This window comes from Xiphophorus maculatus, chromosome 5, assembly GCF_002775205.1.
Source record: "Xiphophorus maculatus strain JP 163 A chromosome 5, X_maculatus-5.0-male, whole genome shotgun sequence".
NCBI classification, from domain to species: Eukaryota; Metazoa; Chordata; class Actinopteri; order Cyprinodontiformes; family Poeciliidae; genus Xiphophorus; species Xiphophorus maculatus.
This window is the reverse complement of record NC_036447.1, coordinates 26424029-26440753: the sequence shown is the minus strand read 5'-3', so window position 1 is coordinate 26440753 and position 16725 is coordinate 26424029. Positions and strand designations below refer to the sequence as shown.

The 16725-nt window shown below is 43.1% G+C and overlaps 1 protein-coding gene across 2 annotated transcripts; it reads right to left on the bottom strand.

The window, feature by feature from the left end:
- Window positions 1-2798: 2798 nt before the first annotated feature.
- On the bottom strand, window positions 2799-16079 carry LOC102231105 (neuronal pentraxin receptor). 2 transcript variants are annotated; one of them, XM_005810943.2, is made up of 6 exons: window positions 15786-16079; window positions 14859-15595; window positions 10605-11004; window positions 7884-8125; window positions 6768-6947; window positions 2799-4618 (listed from the first exon to the last, which is right to left on the bottom strand). In XM_005810943.2, the coding sequence occupies exons 2-6, from the start codon at window positions 15588-15590 to the stop codon at window positions 4373-4375; spliced, it is 1800 nt and encodes a 599-aa protein (XP_005811000.2). In that variant the 5' UTR covers window positions 15591-15595; window positions 15786-16079; the 3' UTR covers window positions 2799-4372. The 2 variants fall into 2 exon arrangements, with proteins under 2 accessions (XP_005811000.2, XP_014328756.2); XM_014473270.2 differs by lacking the exon at window positions 15786-16079 and having other exon boundaries at window positions 14859-15771.
- Window positions 16080-16725: the final 646 nt, after the last annotated feature.

Sequence of the window (16725 nt, the reverse complement as noted above, 5' to 3'; positions counted from 1 at the left end):
CAACTATGTGATAATTCGTCACAAAAAAATATTTCTGAATTGTGAAACTGTTTTCAACTGTAGGTATTGGTAAGCATTGAGCAAATACAGGCTGATTCCATAAACTAGAATATGACTGAAAAGTTCCTTTGTCAGCAGTTCCATCACCAAGTGAAAGACATTATATAGATAATAAGATTATTTCCATTTTAACATATTTATATTTTGTAGTAGGTTTAACACCTCCTAAAAGGTTATTTTTAAAAGGTACTGTTAACCTGACAAGCCTGATCAGGACGTATATCCTAATTTATTGAATAAGACTGTCTGGCATTCACATGTAAGTTTTAGCTTTATTTTTAGAACTAAAAAAACAAAAGGCCTTCCAGTAACTGTGGGTGCATCAGCCCCCTTCCCCCCGCTCCCCCTCGTCCCCGCCAGCTTGCACCACAAAGTTACACCCTTGGTATGGCTTATGTTTTGACAGTACAGCTTCATACACGTTAACTATAAACGGCTCACGCGCCGTCAACGCGAACTTTCAAAAGCGGGACTAAAACAGCCTTAAGTCTTTTTTTTTGCCAAAAGTGATTCCTTCCCTCCCCTGCCCCCCGTAAATCGTCTTTTGCCAATAAATAAATAAATAAAAACAAAAAATTACTTGGTGGGGGTTTTTTTTGTGCAATAATCCCTTTTGGCAAAAAAGGTTGACAACATAATTATTGCTCTATGACAAAAATTTACTTGCATTCAGGCCCCTTTACTCTGATACCCCTCACTAAAAATATTCCAAAACATTACCAGGAAGTCCCAACAAAGATGGGCTGAGGACTGCAGTCTTGGGCGAGTCAAAGAGCAGATTAAAGAGATTCTGACCACAGTCAGAGACTGGTAGATGGCTGTAAGAAGTGTCTCACTGAAGTCGTTTCCATAGTTATAACAGTAGCTTTACAGCAGGTTTTACAGCAGCGAGGTGAGGCGTTCAGCGGCACTAAAATCCATCTGTTACCTTCGTAATCTGAAGGAAGCTTCAACTCCTCATGCCCCTTTCAGATGCCGCAGGCGATATGAAAGAAAACCCAGTGATGAATATTTGAGCTCCTTCAGCTGGGTGAGGCGACAAGCAGCTTTTGTTTTTTTTCTCATGAATCGCCTCCCTCGGAGAGGTAATGAAGGTGGGCCGCATCCATAATTCAGCAGCAGAGGAAGCAGATTGCTGGGGGGGGGGGGAGAGGAGGACCCCATGTGACTCTGCTAGCGAGTTGTGACAAAGGCGATATAAACAGAAAGATGGAGCCAAGAATATCAACCAGGCTGTGAAGAAAATCAAATCTGCACTGACTGACTATAACCGAGTGACTGGCTGATGACTGACTCGTTTTTTTGTCTCCTGAATTAGACGCTTCTACTTCACACTTTAAGCTTTTATGCTAAATATGTTTTTCACACACTTGTTAAAACTGACTCTATGTTGTGACAGATAATCTGTGATGAAAAAAATTGATCACCTTCCCCCTCTTCTTGAGCTACTGTTACCATCTGAGGAAACGCACAGCTCCCGGCCAAAAAGCATCCAATCAGAGCCAGGAGGCGGGTCTCAGCGCTGTCAATCATCCTCTTGTACTCTGCTCAATGGGCTAATGGTGGGGGGAAAAAAATTACTGTTACAGGAAAACCGTTCATCGCCATCATGGCTATGCTTACTAGCTTAGCATTCATGACGGGCTAGCCGTTGGGTAGGCACTGTAGCATAGCAGAGAGCAAGAACTGGGAGTAAGGCAGAGGAGCTAGATATTTTTCACAGATTGTCTGACTCATACTATATTATCACGACATAGTGGCACTTTCAACAAATATGTAAAAAAAAATTTCTAAAAGTTATACTGCAGCCTTAGCCCTCTGCTTAGGCTGTAATGAGCGACAAGAATGTCAAGAAATGAGCTCAAAAGGTCAAACACTAGAAGCAGCCTCATATCGGAAAAACACGGCTTAAGTACTAATGTATTCGTTTGAAAGATTTCAATTAGTTGCAAAGGACAAAAGGATAATCTCGAGAGAGACTAATTATTTTCTGGTGCGTTATCAGTGGGAGGCTGCTTTGTTAGCGGACAAGAAACGTGTGGGCCGATCAGCAGTCACGAATCAACGCGGTCCCAGTTAAAGTCATGAGTAACGCCGTCTGTCTGCTCCCGGGACCAGGCAGACTTTCTGGGGTTGTCTCTAATGAGCGCTGCTACCATCTCACACAGACGCAACACGTGTTCTCACGCTGTAAACATGTTGTTTATGTTGTAATCTGACCACAGCTAAGTGCAACTGCTCGCGCGCCTCAGCCTGCGGGGAGATCTGGATCACACTTTCTCATTGCGGTTTTTATGTCTGCAGGTCCGCAAACGGTCTTGTGATGGTTTTTACGTTTTCATTTCTGTTTATTTTGAAACAGGGGCCCCACACAAAAATGGTTCCCGATGACGCAAATGAGGTGATGAGAAAGAAGAGAAAAAGAAGCGAAGGCGATGATTTAGAACAAAACGTAACAGAGGATTTTTCTTTTCTTGGCTGGAAAAGCAGAGCTGTCATTTTTCTGCATAGTGTCGACTGGATAATTGGTCCTGTTGTTTTGAATAGATTTTCTTTCCCCCCTCTGAATAAATTAAAACACTATTTGAAAAATGATTGTTCTAATTTTGTCGGGTTATGTGTGATTTCAACTTCAAGGGAAAAGCTAGATATGCATAAACATGCAACTTTCCCATTACAGTGTGAAGTCAGTGGAAATGGGAAATTGAGAAAATCAGACACAACAGGGGACGAAAGGGTGCAGCGTTTCAAAAGCATCTTTTCTGTTTATTTGCTTGTTGTCTCTTTTTTCTTCTTCACTTAGATAAAGGCGTGTTTTTTTTTTTCTTCTTCCACATAACAGCCAATTATATAACAGATTTCTTCATAACTCAAGAATCAGTCCAATCAATCCACTACCATTAAGCATTTTCTCTGAGTGGTTATAATTTCCTACTGAAATATTTCCTAATGGGAAAATCTGACTCATTTGCAAGTTTGTCTTTTTCAATTCTCTTTTTTTTTTTTTCTTTTTACAAACAGGAAACACTCATGCAGACATACTTATTTCATCTGGTTTTACATTCAGGGAGCATCACAGTTTCACCAAACATGCCGCGACCGCCTTGTGTCCGACGCGCAGTCAGGGAGGCAAAGTGTTTATTTTTAGAAGTCAGAAGAGATACATGTGTTGTGCAGCAGCAGATTTTTAATTCGTCCCCTGAACGGTGGGACGGTGAAGTATGAGACGTTCTTACGGCGAAGCAGGAGAGCGGACTGGAACAGAGCGACATTACCAAGAGGACGTCACACTTGCACATTGAGAGTCAAACGTTTTACTAAGTTGTGGTGTGCGCTATAGAAAATCTAAAATCACAATTACTCAACAGAATCATGTACATTAAAAAAATAAAAAACAAAAGCAACAAAAAAACAACTCTTTATTTTATAATCTTGGTGAAAAAGTCAAAAAGAAATGAGCACAAACGCCGTCTCAGGTTTCATTTGAAGCGTTTTAGACGAGCGTGGCGAGCGGAGACAGAACCTGGTGTCACTGTGCCGCCTGAGAAACCTTAGGAATGGAATAACTGCAGCTTCGTACGTCACATAACCACACAAAGCCTGTACAATCCCCCAAGGTTACATGACAAGACGCGTCTCCGGCTGCGTTTCCACTGCAAACGTGCGCAAAAATGTCTCGATTTTCTGCCAATTGTCGGGAAAAGAAACACAATTTCGCAATTGCTGTGTTGCCATCAAATAAGTAACGGCATTGAAATCACGCGAATACGTTTGTTCGCACAATAAGTCAATAAAAGACATGCCGTATTCGTCCTCCTACCACCTACAGTGTTCCTGCTGTAGTATTGTGAAATTTTGCCACTCATCCTATCGCAAAATGTTTTTTACTGGAAAACGTAAGTTTCAGCGAAATTGCCTCTAGTTTCCATTAGGCGAATTCCATTTTGCGCACTCTTATGGTCAATGGAAACGCAGCTTTGCGATAAGAAACGTCCTCATTGAAACTGTAAAAGCCAGAAGCTGATCCACTGTGCTGCCTTTGCAAGCGATCCTGTGACTGAAGGCGCTGTGTCTCGCTGCAGAAGTAAACACATGTGCGTGTACACCAACACAAAGAACTAAACGAACACACCACTCTTTACAGCTCGGTAGCACAAACCGTTCAGTTGACCAGGAAGTTTCCCCGCCCGCCTCGAAGCAAAATATACTCTAAACTCCGGTTTGGTACACCTTTAAACATCAGAATGGACTCCTACGTAGACCGCCAAACAGAGCCGTGTTTGGCTGGTTCCCCCCCCCCACTGTGAAGCGTTCACTGCTTGGGGCCAGAGGGGCTGGATCTCTGGGCGGCGTGGCACGGGTCCAGAGACTCCTTGGTGGCGCCGTTGTAGACGTCTATGTCCTGATCGGTCCAGGGGGCGATGTTGCCCAGCGCCGAGGAACTGCAGTCGGCGAGAGCGGCCACTTCGGCGGGCTTCAGCACCCGGTCCCACAGGTTGAACTGGGACAGCTCCCCAACCAGAGCCTGGGACGCGTCGAAACGCCCGCCTAGCGTGTCCTGGGGTAGAACAAACAAACGATTGTGACCAACAAATGGCTGAATGCCAGTTGAATATTTGCTTATTTCATCTTAAGCAGTGCTTTGCCAAATATATTCATCCACTGAACTTTTAGCAACACAAACTTATAAACAGTTATGCTAGAAAAGCATGAAAAATGTAGGAAATGACGGAAATGTATCTCATTTGTCTGAGACTCTTATATACAGTAGAAGTGAGTGAATTGATCCAAAATATCCAAAATATTGATATCAGTATCGGATCAATATCAGCTTGATGCTTTAGTTTCAGATTCCCTGTTGAAATATGTATTTCATTTTAATATCGCAGTTTCTCAACCTTAACTCGAAAACAAAATTGTTTTGATTTGCTCTCATATTATAATTTTTTATTTATTATTGGGAATAAATGCACATAAACTTGTTCTACTTTTCTGTTTGTCATGCTGACATGTTAATAATGTATTTTATAGGCACCTATAAACTTTGTCCAAATTCCGTCTAAGGCTTTAACAAAATAATTAAAAGGAAAGCCTACAAAAACACCTAAATGTCAAAAGCTTGATGATACATCAGACCTAAATAATAAAGAGCACTGATACTGATACTGGTATCGGTATTGGTATCAGCGATACTGACCCTTTATTTACTTCGGATCTTAAGAAAAATAATTATGAGCTACTTTTTTATACTCCTTTATGCAGGGTTTACATTTTGTCTGAATAACAAAAAACTGTGACCATCAAGGAAGAGAGGATAAAAGACGATCATCGGAGTTATACCAAACTGTGTTTTAATCCTTTTTTATCATCGTCATCAACTCACGCTTACACTGACCTACTGTAAGTCTGTCAGGAAACCGGTCTACTACTGTGTCCTCTGACCCGGTTAAACCGTAATGAAAAGGGATCAAAATCCCAAGCCTCGCTCAGAAGCACCGATTTATGATGATTCTACAGAAATAAGATTAAAAATCTTTATTCTACTCCAGGGCTGCCGCTTGTGGTTGTGGGTTGGGGGGGGGTTCCAATAAAATCTAGTCAACACATCCACACAAGAACAATCCATCAGCTGTTTACAGCAGAGATTAATAAAGTGCTAGTGCCATCGAAAACCTACCCATCAAATCAACTTGTTTAGCATTGGCGCATCGCTTTATTGAATTGGAAGCCCTGCTGTGTGCTTTACATGTACAACGACGCAGAATGAGCGTTGGGTTTTTTTTTCTTTGACAGCAGCGAGGAGGGATAACACAAGATTTTATCCTGGTTACGTAACGTAGCTGACTGACTAATGAAGGAGGGTGGCAGCCAGCTGTACGGATCAGCACCGCTGAAGTTCATGAGGCACCGGCTACTCATCTGCTGATCAGACGTCCTGTCTACAGGGTTTCTGCGGACGTTTGATGGTCTTAAAGTGACAGAAATTTACATTAGAAAACAGCATGTTTTGTGATTCTCTCTACAGCCACATTAACCCACATAGTGAAAAAGGGTTTTTTGCACAGATTGCGCCCAGCCTCGTGTGGATGGGCAACAGAAGTGAGCCAATGATTAAGACGAACGTTGTCCGGCCAACCGGCGTCAAATTTACGCTACCTCATGACATACATAAAAAAAAAGGTAGCTAGCTAGCGAGGGTATATTAGCAGCCACTACTAAACACGAGGTGGCCTAAACCACCTCGTGTTTAGTAGTCTACCTGTTGGTTTTTTCAGTTAAAGATTTCTGTGGCATTCAAACTTTTGCCTTACAGGAAAAAAAAAAAAAAACATAGAATGCAGCAGATTAATGCTGCAGTGTGTCACTTTTACAAAGACGCATATTTGTTTAGACTGTCGCCATGTCGTGACAGTTTGTTATGAGACAGATCATTTTTTCTATGAACGTCACATACTGCAGCTTTAAAAGTCCCGCCACAACAACATTTAAGAATTATGATGAACATTTTTAAGGCCAACTTACGCTTTTTGAAAACGCATTCAAGACATCTTGCAGCCTTAATTTTCGATACGTGAATGTAAGACGTTTCTGAGGACACGCTGACACCATGTGTCTGTAGCTGTTATTCATTCATTCATTACAAAAACATCATTTCCACAAAAATGGCCTATTCTCCAACATTTTCTCCATCCATCTGTCCAGCCCACCTGCTCCTGTCCCAGTATGAGGACTCCTCCAGGCTTGATGGGATGCCAGGCAGCCAGTCCCTCTCCTCTGCCCTTCATCTTGCCCCCCTGGTAGGCCTTCCACACCCCGTCTCGCAGGGTCCAGCTGACACAGATGTGCTGCCACTCGTTCTGGGGTAGGGACAGAGGAAGCTGTGCCACCTAAAGGTAAAAAAGAAAAAAAAAACCATGATGGTGGTGAATAACGTTTGTTTCACCTCCTGCAGCTGTAAACAGTAACAGTTGTCTTTGTTGACATTTTCTTCTACTTTAATCAAAGTGAGGCAGGTAGCTATCATATGGCTATCACATCATGTAGCAACTTAACAAATGTAGAGGTGATGAAATGCACAAAGTAAGCGTACATGATTAACTGCACATTATAAGGCTGCAGAGTTCAAGTATTTTTTTGTCTTTCTGATTGGATGAAAACGATCCGTCTGTTAATCGCTGGTGGTGAGGTTTTTTTTATCTACGCTTTCGGTTGCGAACGCAGTAGCTTGCATGTTAACAAAGTACTTTTCATACAACAGAGACATAAAAAAAAAAAATCGCACAACTTTTTGGCCCTCTTGGTGTTCCATACATGAGAAGCAGGAACGTCAAGAGAGGAGCGCAACGCGTCCGACGTCGCAAATTTAGCGACCGAATGTTGAAACATAAAACGCGCGACAGCACAAGTTATTGTTTGCTTACAAAGACTTGCGCGCTCACATCGGTTTCAGCGCACAACTCAGGTTGGTGGCACGAAGACGACGACGCAGAAATGCAGCTTTTTTTTTTTAGCTAAACTGCATGAAAAGTGTTTAAATGTCTCACCGTGGAAGGCGTGGGTGTTAAAACCCCCATGGCTGCGAGGTCCATCGTTATTTAGCTTTAGCTCAAAGAAACCTCTAGGACACCTTTCACCTTCAACTTTTACTTTGCTCAACTTCAGCAAATTTCTTCCGTAGCGTGTCATTTCCAGCCCTGTCGGATCGGCATCGGTTGAGACTAAACCTCAGATATCGGCATCGGTATCGGAGAAAGTGGATCGCTGCATCCCTGAGGGTTCAGCAACATTTAACGACTGATGGGGGTGAGAAAAGCTCTCTCTACCTTGTCATTTATGAGCAGCTCCACAGGATTGTGGACTCCCTGCAGCAGGACCAGCTCGTTGGGCTGCCCGGGCACAGAGTACGAGAAAGGGGTCCCGATGCCCCCCTCTTTGGGCTTGAGCCACACACAGGCAGTGAAGGCGTACATCTCGGTAATCTCTCTCCTCACCAGGCCGTGCATGTAGCTGGTCCGCATGGGGAAGGAGAGGACGAAGCCGTCGGGAAACGAAGGCTCTGTCAGTGCTTTGGAGACACAGAGCAAGGGAAATGAGGAGAGGTCGTCAGAGAGCAAGACGCAATGAGAAAGAGGGACTGACAGGTGTTTACTTCAGTGACAAACCTATTTATTTCAGTAATTTCCCGTAATAGTTTATTTACCCTCATTGCAGAAACTTTTGCTATTTAAATGTATTCAAAATGTCAAAGTACCATTAAGGCATTTTTCTCTTCTTATCCAGTCTTAGAAAGTTTGGGAAAGTACAAGGTTTCATTTCAGCATTTTTTTATAGGACTGGATCAATGTGGAAAATGAAAATAAGAGAATGGAAAAAAAATATTTGTATTTCCAGGCTTTACTCCATGCTCCATTACTTTAAATGTTGTGTTCTTTCTTCCATTCCTTCATTCCTTGTGTCATTATTTCTTTACACTCTTTCTTTTTTGACTCCTGAATGTTTCTGTCCTTCCATCCTTCTTCCTTTTTTTCTGTCCTTCATTCTTCCATTCAGTCCATCTTTCCTCTTTGTTGTTCCAGTCCTTCCTTCCTTTGTTTATGTCCTACATCCTTTCCTTCCTTGTACCCTTCCTTCTTTCTGTCCTTCCTCAACTTCAGCTGAGTTTATTTAACAGAGCCAATTAACTACAATTGGTAATCTTGATGGACTCAATTCAAGCTAAAATTATTTTTAAAATAATACTAATAATTAACAACTTTATTATTGCTGTTATAATTTTATTTGTCATTTATTTATTGTTATTTTCATAAATAAACCTAAGAAAAAAAAATCCAGAATAAACATCTGCTAATTTGAATGGTAGTGCTTAAGAACGTTTTGTGCACATTGCAGCTGTTTACCAATCTGCTCCTCATAGAGTAACACACACATTAGGTGGCTAATTAGTTGGGCTATCTGCTGCGGTAGCTAACCTCCAGCTAACTGCTCAACTTCGCGGTAGTTTATCAGCTGTAGCAGCAAAGCATTGATACATCATCGATAAGAGTGATTGGTTGTGCTACTTTTGTTTCTACACCAGAACAACCGATTTATTTACACCACTTTTCCAAAGAGCTGAACATTTCTCTCTTGTAAGAAAAGACAGGGTGACTACGTCCTCTTTTACTCCTAGTGAAAACTTGGGTCACTGATCAGGCCTTGTATCTTAGCAACGGTGTGATGAAAACATGTTAGACTTTTCAAACTATAAACTTGAGAAGCCTTGCTCTACCTTAAGCAGCCCAGGTTTAGTGGGAAACTGTGTTTGGGTAACTGTGTAAATGACAAACTTTGATTTTGTTGTAGGTTCTGTTTTTTCCTCCGTCTCTGTTAACCTCGTTTAACTGCTTACATGCAGCTTACATAATCATGCTTACATGTGACTGCTGGCAGTCACACTTAAACAGACTGAAACTGATTAGACTAAAGACTAGGAGAAAAAAAAGCTAAACTCGCGCTACAGTCTTTGGCTCACTTGGTTCCATCCATAAGCTGAGCTAACTGTGGCCGCAGCGCTGGACGGTGAATGTAACTCTGTATCTGTTCATGTATGGCTTGTAACATGATCATTTTTTGGCATTAACGTTTGTTTTTATATATAACCAGATCTCATCATTTCTCAAGGTAATTTAATTTCTGGTCGGGTCCTGAAACGGGTTAACAGACCCGCTGGAGCACAGAGACAAAATGAATGAACTCCAACAACTTGGGGGCTCGTCCGACCCGGTTTTTGGGTTCCTGAGACCAGGACCCCTTCAGATGGGGTCTAAATTTGTGACCATATGTAGGGGGACATTCACTTAGTCATATTGTTTAGGAGAAAAGTAAAATGGTAGACAAGAGTATTGGCCAAAGCATTGTTGAGGACGCACGTTTCAATTAATTAGGTTGTTTTGGATCTGGGGGTCGGTTGAAACTTCGGGTAGAATCTGATCAATTCACAAAAAATAGCCCCCTCCTGTTTGAGGGTGAAATTTAGAAAATGTCTGTGGTTTTTGGGTCTAAATGGAGAATAAAATAGCATTGTGAGCTAGAAATTGTGTTTTTGACAAGATAAAGGATGAATGAGGACCCACGGCTATTGCACCTTGTCGGGGATTAGGTAAGTGTTCTTGAAGCTTCCTGCCATTGCTAATCTCTCTCTTTATCCTTTAAATTCCTAGATTTTTGTTTGAAATGTACCTATTTATCATTTTTCGGTTTTCCAGTGGTTTTCTGCCTTGAGACTTGACGAAACAGAGGTTTAAGTGACGAAATCAAATCCAAACTTAATGAACTCTATTTATAGCTGTATTATTCCCTGCTTGACATTTCCCAACCCTCAGCCCTCATTAGCCATCTTATTTTCATCCACACAGTGTGTTTTCCACTGCTGTGATGACCCAGTTCACCCGCGGCGCTCGTTAAACTTTCATTTCGGGCGCCGCTCTTGGTGCTTTCATGTCAGAGCGCGCGGATGCGGTTATCCGCTTCCTCGCGGGTATCGGTTTACTCCCACAGACACTCACTGTGCTCCAGTTCCATGATGCGGTGGTTGACGGAGTCAATGCCCTTGTCGATCTTCTCGTGCTGATCTTGCGTCTCCTTCCTCATGCCCTGGCGCTCCTTCTTCAGCAGTTTTATCTTCCTCTCCAGTTCCCCTTCGAGGTCCTCCACCCTCCAGACGCTCTTGCCCCGGCCGGGGGAACCTTTGGAAGAGGTCGGCCGGGAGCCGTGGGAGTGCGGGGAAGCAGGACCACGGCTCCCCGGGGCACCCCGCGCTGCTGGGGACGGAGAACCGCCGGCCGACGAAGATGGAGTCCTGCCAGTGTCCCCGGTCTGGGTGTTGCCGCCGCCGTTGCTACCGCTGCTGCTGCTACCTACGACCGATGAATCTGTGAGGTTCAGGGCTCCGGGACCTATCTCCGCCTGTAGAGTGGAGGGGAAAGATATTATTCTTTAGCAGTGCGGAGAAGCAAAAGGTCAGACACGTACAGAAGTTAACAAAAAAGAAGGGAAAACAACAGTTGTACTAAAAGGCATATATTATGTAGAAACAAAGACAAGGCTTTTACCAGCAGTTTCAGCTTGATGACCTTTATGCAAGGCCAAACAGAAAAGTTGGAAGAATTTATGGCACTAAATTGGGGCCATAAAGTTTGTTCAAAAGAGAAAAAATTTGAAACTGGAAAAAAAATTTGAAGCTGAAAAAAAAACCCTGAATATGAAAAGTAGTTTTGAACATTTTTTTTTTTCAGTTTCAAATCTTCTTTTCAATTTCAAACATGTTTTTTCCGGTTTCGGTTATTTTTTCAGCTTCAAATTGTTTTTCTTTTGAACAAACATCATGGCCCCAATTTAGCTCCGTAAGACATTTGCGTGTATGGATGACATAATAAACCTGGACAACAGATGATATGAAAATTACAAACCTTACAAATAAACTGATATTAACTTTCATCTTAACTGAGTGGCTCAACATATGGAAACCCTCCAGCATCTTCGCTCTTATTTAAAACGTTAAATCTGATCCCTGGTTGTTCGATTTGAACAACCTTTAAAGTTTTTAAATCTTTATTTCTCAGAAATTGTATCTGGAGTGGAACTAAGTTTTTTATGGGCTCTTCATTTGATGTTATAGGATTTCATTTCCATCAAGCCATTTGTTTGGTTTGATCCATGACCTTATAATGACAGGTTTTGGATTAAACCTCATTGTGTCAAGCCTTTCTTAAGATTAAATCTTACACATAACAATGTTATAAACTCATTTTATTGGTCAGTGGTTGTCTACAATTTCTGGATATGAGGGGGGGAAAACACACTTCCTAAAGCTGCTATTTTTTTTTTTTTTTTTTGCAAAGTAAGTATTTTAAAATGAGCTGCTGCCGTACTGATAATCACTCAAGCCGTTAATAAGATGCAGAGCATAAGCTGCAGAAAATAATAAATAACGTGTCTGCGAGGTTGATGTAAACAGAGGCAAATCCGCAGGAGTGGATGAGACGTTTGCGAGGGCGATGTGTAATATCAAGAGAGTTGCTGAGGCGGTGTATCTCCACATCAAGGACATAAATTCACACTGATGGAGACAACCTTGTGACTGCGCTCACCGAGGGCTGGCAGCGATGCAGCAGGGCTTCTGTGTGTGTACGAGTGTGAGCTTAAGACTTTCTCCACCTTGCAAGGCCCATTTTTTCCCAACGTTGTATGGATTTATGAGGTCCGACGCGATAAGAAGAGCTGCAGTTTTTGGATTGGGTGACGTCGACAGCAAAGTTTTGATGCGAGTTTATTTTGGGTTTAGCGTTAGGGCCAGGCTTCAGAAATGAACGGAAGTCGACGTGAAGGTGGGAAAACAAAACATGCGTGCGTGTGTGTGTGTGGATAAACGTCTTCTGTTTCTCAATCTCAGAACACGCACGCACACGCCTTCGGTCTCTAAACCCCGAACCATCTCCAGCAGCCTTTATCCCGTCCGGCCAGCTTCATGTTTTATTTACGACAACGTCCGAGTGTTGGATGCTGAGCAGGCGGCCGACATAATGGGAGGTGGGGCGCGCTGGGATGTGAGGGCCGGCTTACGTGGAAAGATTTCCCCCGAGTCTGTGGGAGCGGGAGCAAGGCATGATGGACATTTGTGTCAAGACGAGTTGGTTTGTAGAGCGGAGGGGAAGGAATAAAGACGGACAGGCAGCCTGTGAGATGATTCAGTTATTTCTCTCGCTCAAAATATATTAGCCTCATTTTCCAGCAGCTGCCCAATGCATAAGCAAACTAGGATGCTACTTCGGACCTCCAGGCCAGCAGGGGGCGCTTGACTCCATGCGGCGTACAGACGTCAAACTGTCTTTGAATAATGAACCGACTTTAAAATTTGCTATGAATGTTAAAAACACAACCAAGGGCGTAAATCCCATCTCATCATTGGGGGGGACCATAAACAGGAAAATTTCTTAAGAGCAATTTTGAGGGGGTCGGCGAGGTGCCATTGAAAAGTTTATAAACCACATTCAAGCTGCAGGACCAAAAATGACTAGTGATGCACATCAAATGGGTTTTTTTTTCTCAGTAAGCAGCCTGCAGAGAAGTAAAACTAAAATTCAAATGTTGCTTAGATATGAGTTTTGTTCAGTCTGACTGATCTAATCTCTGCTACACCTTTACAAAAATGTAAGGTTCTAAATACAAAAGCTTTAACGAGTAACTGCTCTTAATAAAATTCCTCATTAACATTGATTTATTGTAATGGCTCCCAATACAAGTTATGGCCTATTTAAATTATAACTTGTTAAGTTGCTTTATTTTTAAGCCTTTTTTAGTTTCGTCATGTCCTGGGTGACAGAGATAGAAATTAATATCTGGGGAGTATCATAACTTAAAGGGAGCACTTAAAGCACGAGAGTTTATATAGAAAAATATTCAGATTTTATTTTGTGGTTTTAAAGGCTCTACGTTGAAGACAGTGAGAAATAAAGGCAAAACTTTTTGTCAATTTCTATCTGTTCTCGGCTCCCACGCACAGAGCCGGGTCCACTTGCTCCCTCCCGTTTCAAACTCTTCTAATTAACCAAAAGTTGAAGAGCTAAATATGAATGAGATGTTTGCTACCTTTGACAAAAAAGCTCAGGTCTATGAAAGCAGTGTAGCAGTTTTGCTAATGAGGCAGCTTGTCAAGATTCAGTCAAAGTACCGAAATAACAAACTGCAGTCTGATTTTTATTGTTAATGTGTTTCTTCCCACTGAGCAGTGAAAGTCAATAAAATGTTTACGTGTCTTTTGCTGTAAGTATTTACTTACTGGAGGGGGTTTTACTTGTGAAGCAGAGCCACAGCTAACAGTTAGCTACTCACTCTGACAGCCTGTGCCGTTCAGCAGCTGTTGCTCCGCCCACACTTTGGACTGAACCATTATTCTAATAATGGTAGGGGGGGACCTAAAAATTAATTCTTATTTTTTTCTGAGATAAATGGCAGATTTATTTCGTTTTTTGTTTCTTTTGCCTTTTCATATTGATTTTATTTAAATGCAAACGTTTCTTCAATTGTTTTTGTTTTGGGGGGGGGGGGGGGGGGATTTCTAGACTTTTCCAAGTCCCCCCCTCCCCTCCCCCGGGATTTACGCCTATGAACACAACTATACATCCAGCTCTAATGACAAGAACAAAACGGGAAATTTTAAAAACTACTTTAGCTAAAGAATTAGTAACTAGTGTAGAATAATCAAGTCGAGGCTTCACTGTGTTTTATGCTAATCTATAAGGTGAAACGGCCTCAAAAGCGTTAAAAAAATTCCCCTTTTGTGTTTCGAAACTAGATTGAAGGTTTGATGATTACAATTTTTGTAATTAATGATTACGGGAAACACTAGGAAAGATATGTGACAGGTTATTAAAAAAAAACATATGTCTTTTGAAATGGCTTGGATAAAACCAAGAATTGGGGAAGAAAAATAATAAAAATGACTTTCTTTCAAAAATTATGGATACCATTAGTTCCAATCACCTAATTACTGAAATCAAAAGATTTGGGTTGTGTGAAGTTTTGATTTTCCACGATAAAAATGATATCATGTCTTGGTTTTCGAGTGTCACTCCGGGGCAATTACTGTCCCCCATTTTCTGCCCTTTCCAGAACTTTATAGAGACACATCTTCTTGTTCTTCTTTCAAAGTCACATATTTTATGAAAGGCAACAGGAAAGTTTAGTCAACTTTTTAAAAAATTTATTTTGGCATTTTTATGTCCCTCCTTCCCCACGCCCTCCAACGCAGGCCTACATACCTCTAGTTTTTCGATCCGGTCCTTCAGGTCCATAATGGCCCTGGCCAGCTCCTCCACCGCCCGGGCCGTCTGCAGCTGCGCCGCCGAGGTAGAGCTCACGTCGTCCCCGGCCATCACGCGGCGGTTCCCGCTCCACACCCCGACGCTCCGCGCCGGCGTGGTCCTCTCGTCCTCCAGGCCACTCTCACACTCGCTCAGCTTTCCCGTCAGCTCTCGGATGGTCCGCTGGTCCATGAGGATTTGGTCGTTCTGCTGTAAGACCATCTGCCGGAGGTTCTCCGCGGTCGTCCGGAGGTCTTCGTCTCCGCCGTTCCCGTACGGAGGCTCATCCGCCTGCTGCTGCTTCTGCTCCCGTTTCTGCCTCAGATCTTTGGTCTTGCACTCCCCAACAGGCAGAGGAGTACAAATCAGCCGACTGAAGCTGTGCTGCTTCGCCGACCCGCCTGCCGTCTCCTTCCCCAGATTCAGCTCGTTCAGCGTGGGGACCTCCAGGTCGATGCCGCCCAGCCCGTTGTCCACTTCGTAAGAGCCCGGGCCGTGCAGAGCTCCCAGCGGCCCGGCGTGAGCCACCGACCCGGACTCCAGAGGCTGGATCAGCGCCTCCGAGGTCATGGTGCCGTTATCGCCGGCGGTCACGCCGCGCTTTCGGGGATAGACGCTGGCGATGATGCAGATGACCGCGCCGAGGAAGGCGAGAGAGCCCGCTCCCACCAGCACCACCACGAACTTCATCACGCCTGTGAGAGCCGAGGAAAACAAACCGGATCAATCGCCTTCACAAACATGCAGCATCACTCCGCACCGCAACGAGCAAGGAGGACACGCGCTTACACGCAAAGAGCCTTACAATCACGACAAAATCCAATACGTGTTAACGAAAACAAGAGGTGTTATTTTTTTTTTATCAGGAGAAAACGTGACGCTTACGTCGACTTCAGCTGATTCCAGAAGCGCTGCTGCGTCCTGTCTTTCGTTCCTCCCTCTCGAGTGTGATATCGACGGCACCGCGCTGTCTCGACCTGCGGGGATGCTCTCCGTCTCTGCGTTGCTAAGCTGCTCTCTCCTCCGTGCGTGCGTTGCCATGAGGACGGCTGCTGGAGGAGGAGCGTGACTGGTGAGAGTAGAGGTGAGCCTCCAGCAGAAGCTGCGCGAAGCAAACAAGGCCGTGATGGATCTGTGGGGGCGCGCGAGCGTGTGAGAGCGCGCGCGCGCGCCTCGCCGCGTGCATCTCTGTTACTGAAAGGGCGCTGGAAGAAAAACAGCAAAAGTCCATAGCTGTGGACGCGGAATGTAATGTTCATCTGAGTTGGTTGTTTTAGTTTTGGAAAGAAAACATTTTTATTTTTTTTACTCAGTCAGCCGAACTGAGGTTGTTTGAAGCCCTAAGCAGAATTTAAGTTGGAGGGACGTAAACCACTCACTGCATCAACACTGACATATCGTTTATAATATGGGGCTCCCGAGGTGTCCAAAGTGTTACTTCGGAATATAAAAAAAAAGATAAAAAGAAAATGTTCAATTCATTAAAGTCTGTGTAACTAATTAATCAAAATTAACTTGTTAAACAGCAGGCTTTACTTTTATCTAAAAGTAAAACCTTAATGAAGTACAGTTCATTAAACCGCATACAGTGTCCCATATCCTGGAGTAGCTTCTGACAACAGACTGAATATTTTTCATACCGAAAAAATGGAAAACCCTCAGTGAGTTACAGATTTATTTTCTACAAAACTCAAACAACTTTGTTCATTTTGTGGATATATTGTGTTCAGTTTAGTGTTAAGCAGTTGAAAATGGTTCAAAAGAAACATTATTATAATACAATCCTGGGAGATGGAAGATGACATTAGAGCTAAACGGAAAGCCA

What these genes read in the sequence shown, in the direction of transcription:
- LOC102231105 (XM_005810943.2), bottom strand. Translation starts at nt 15,590, where the DNA reads ATGAAGTTCGTGGTGGTGCTGGTGGGAGCGGGCTCTCTCGCCTTCCTC. An exon ending in ACCGGATCGAAAAACTAGAG is followed by an intron (nt 11,005 to 14,858) that starts GTATGTAGGCCT and finishes TCCACTCTACAG; the next exon opens with GCGGAGATAGGTCCCGGAGC. An exon ending in TCATACTGGGACAGGAGCAG is followed by an intron (nt 4,619 to 6,767) that starts GTGGGCTGGACA and finishes GTTCTACCCCAG; the next exon opens with GACACGCTAGGCGGGCGTTT.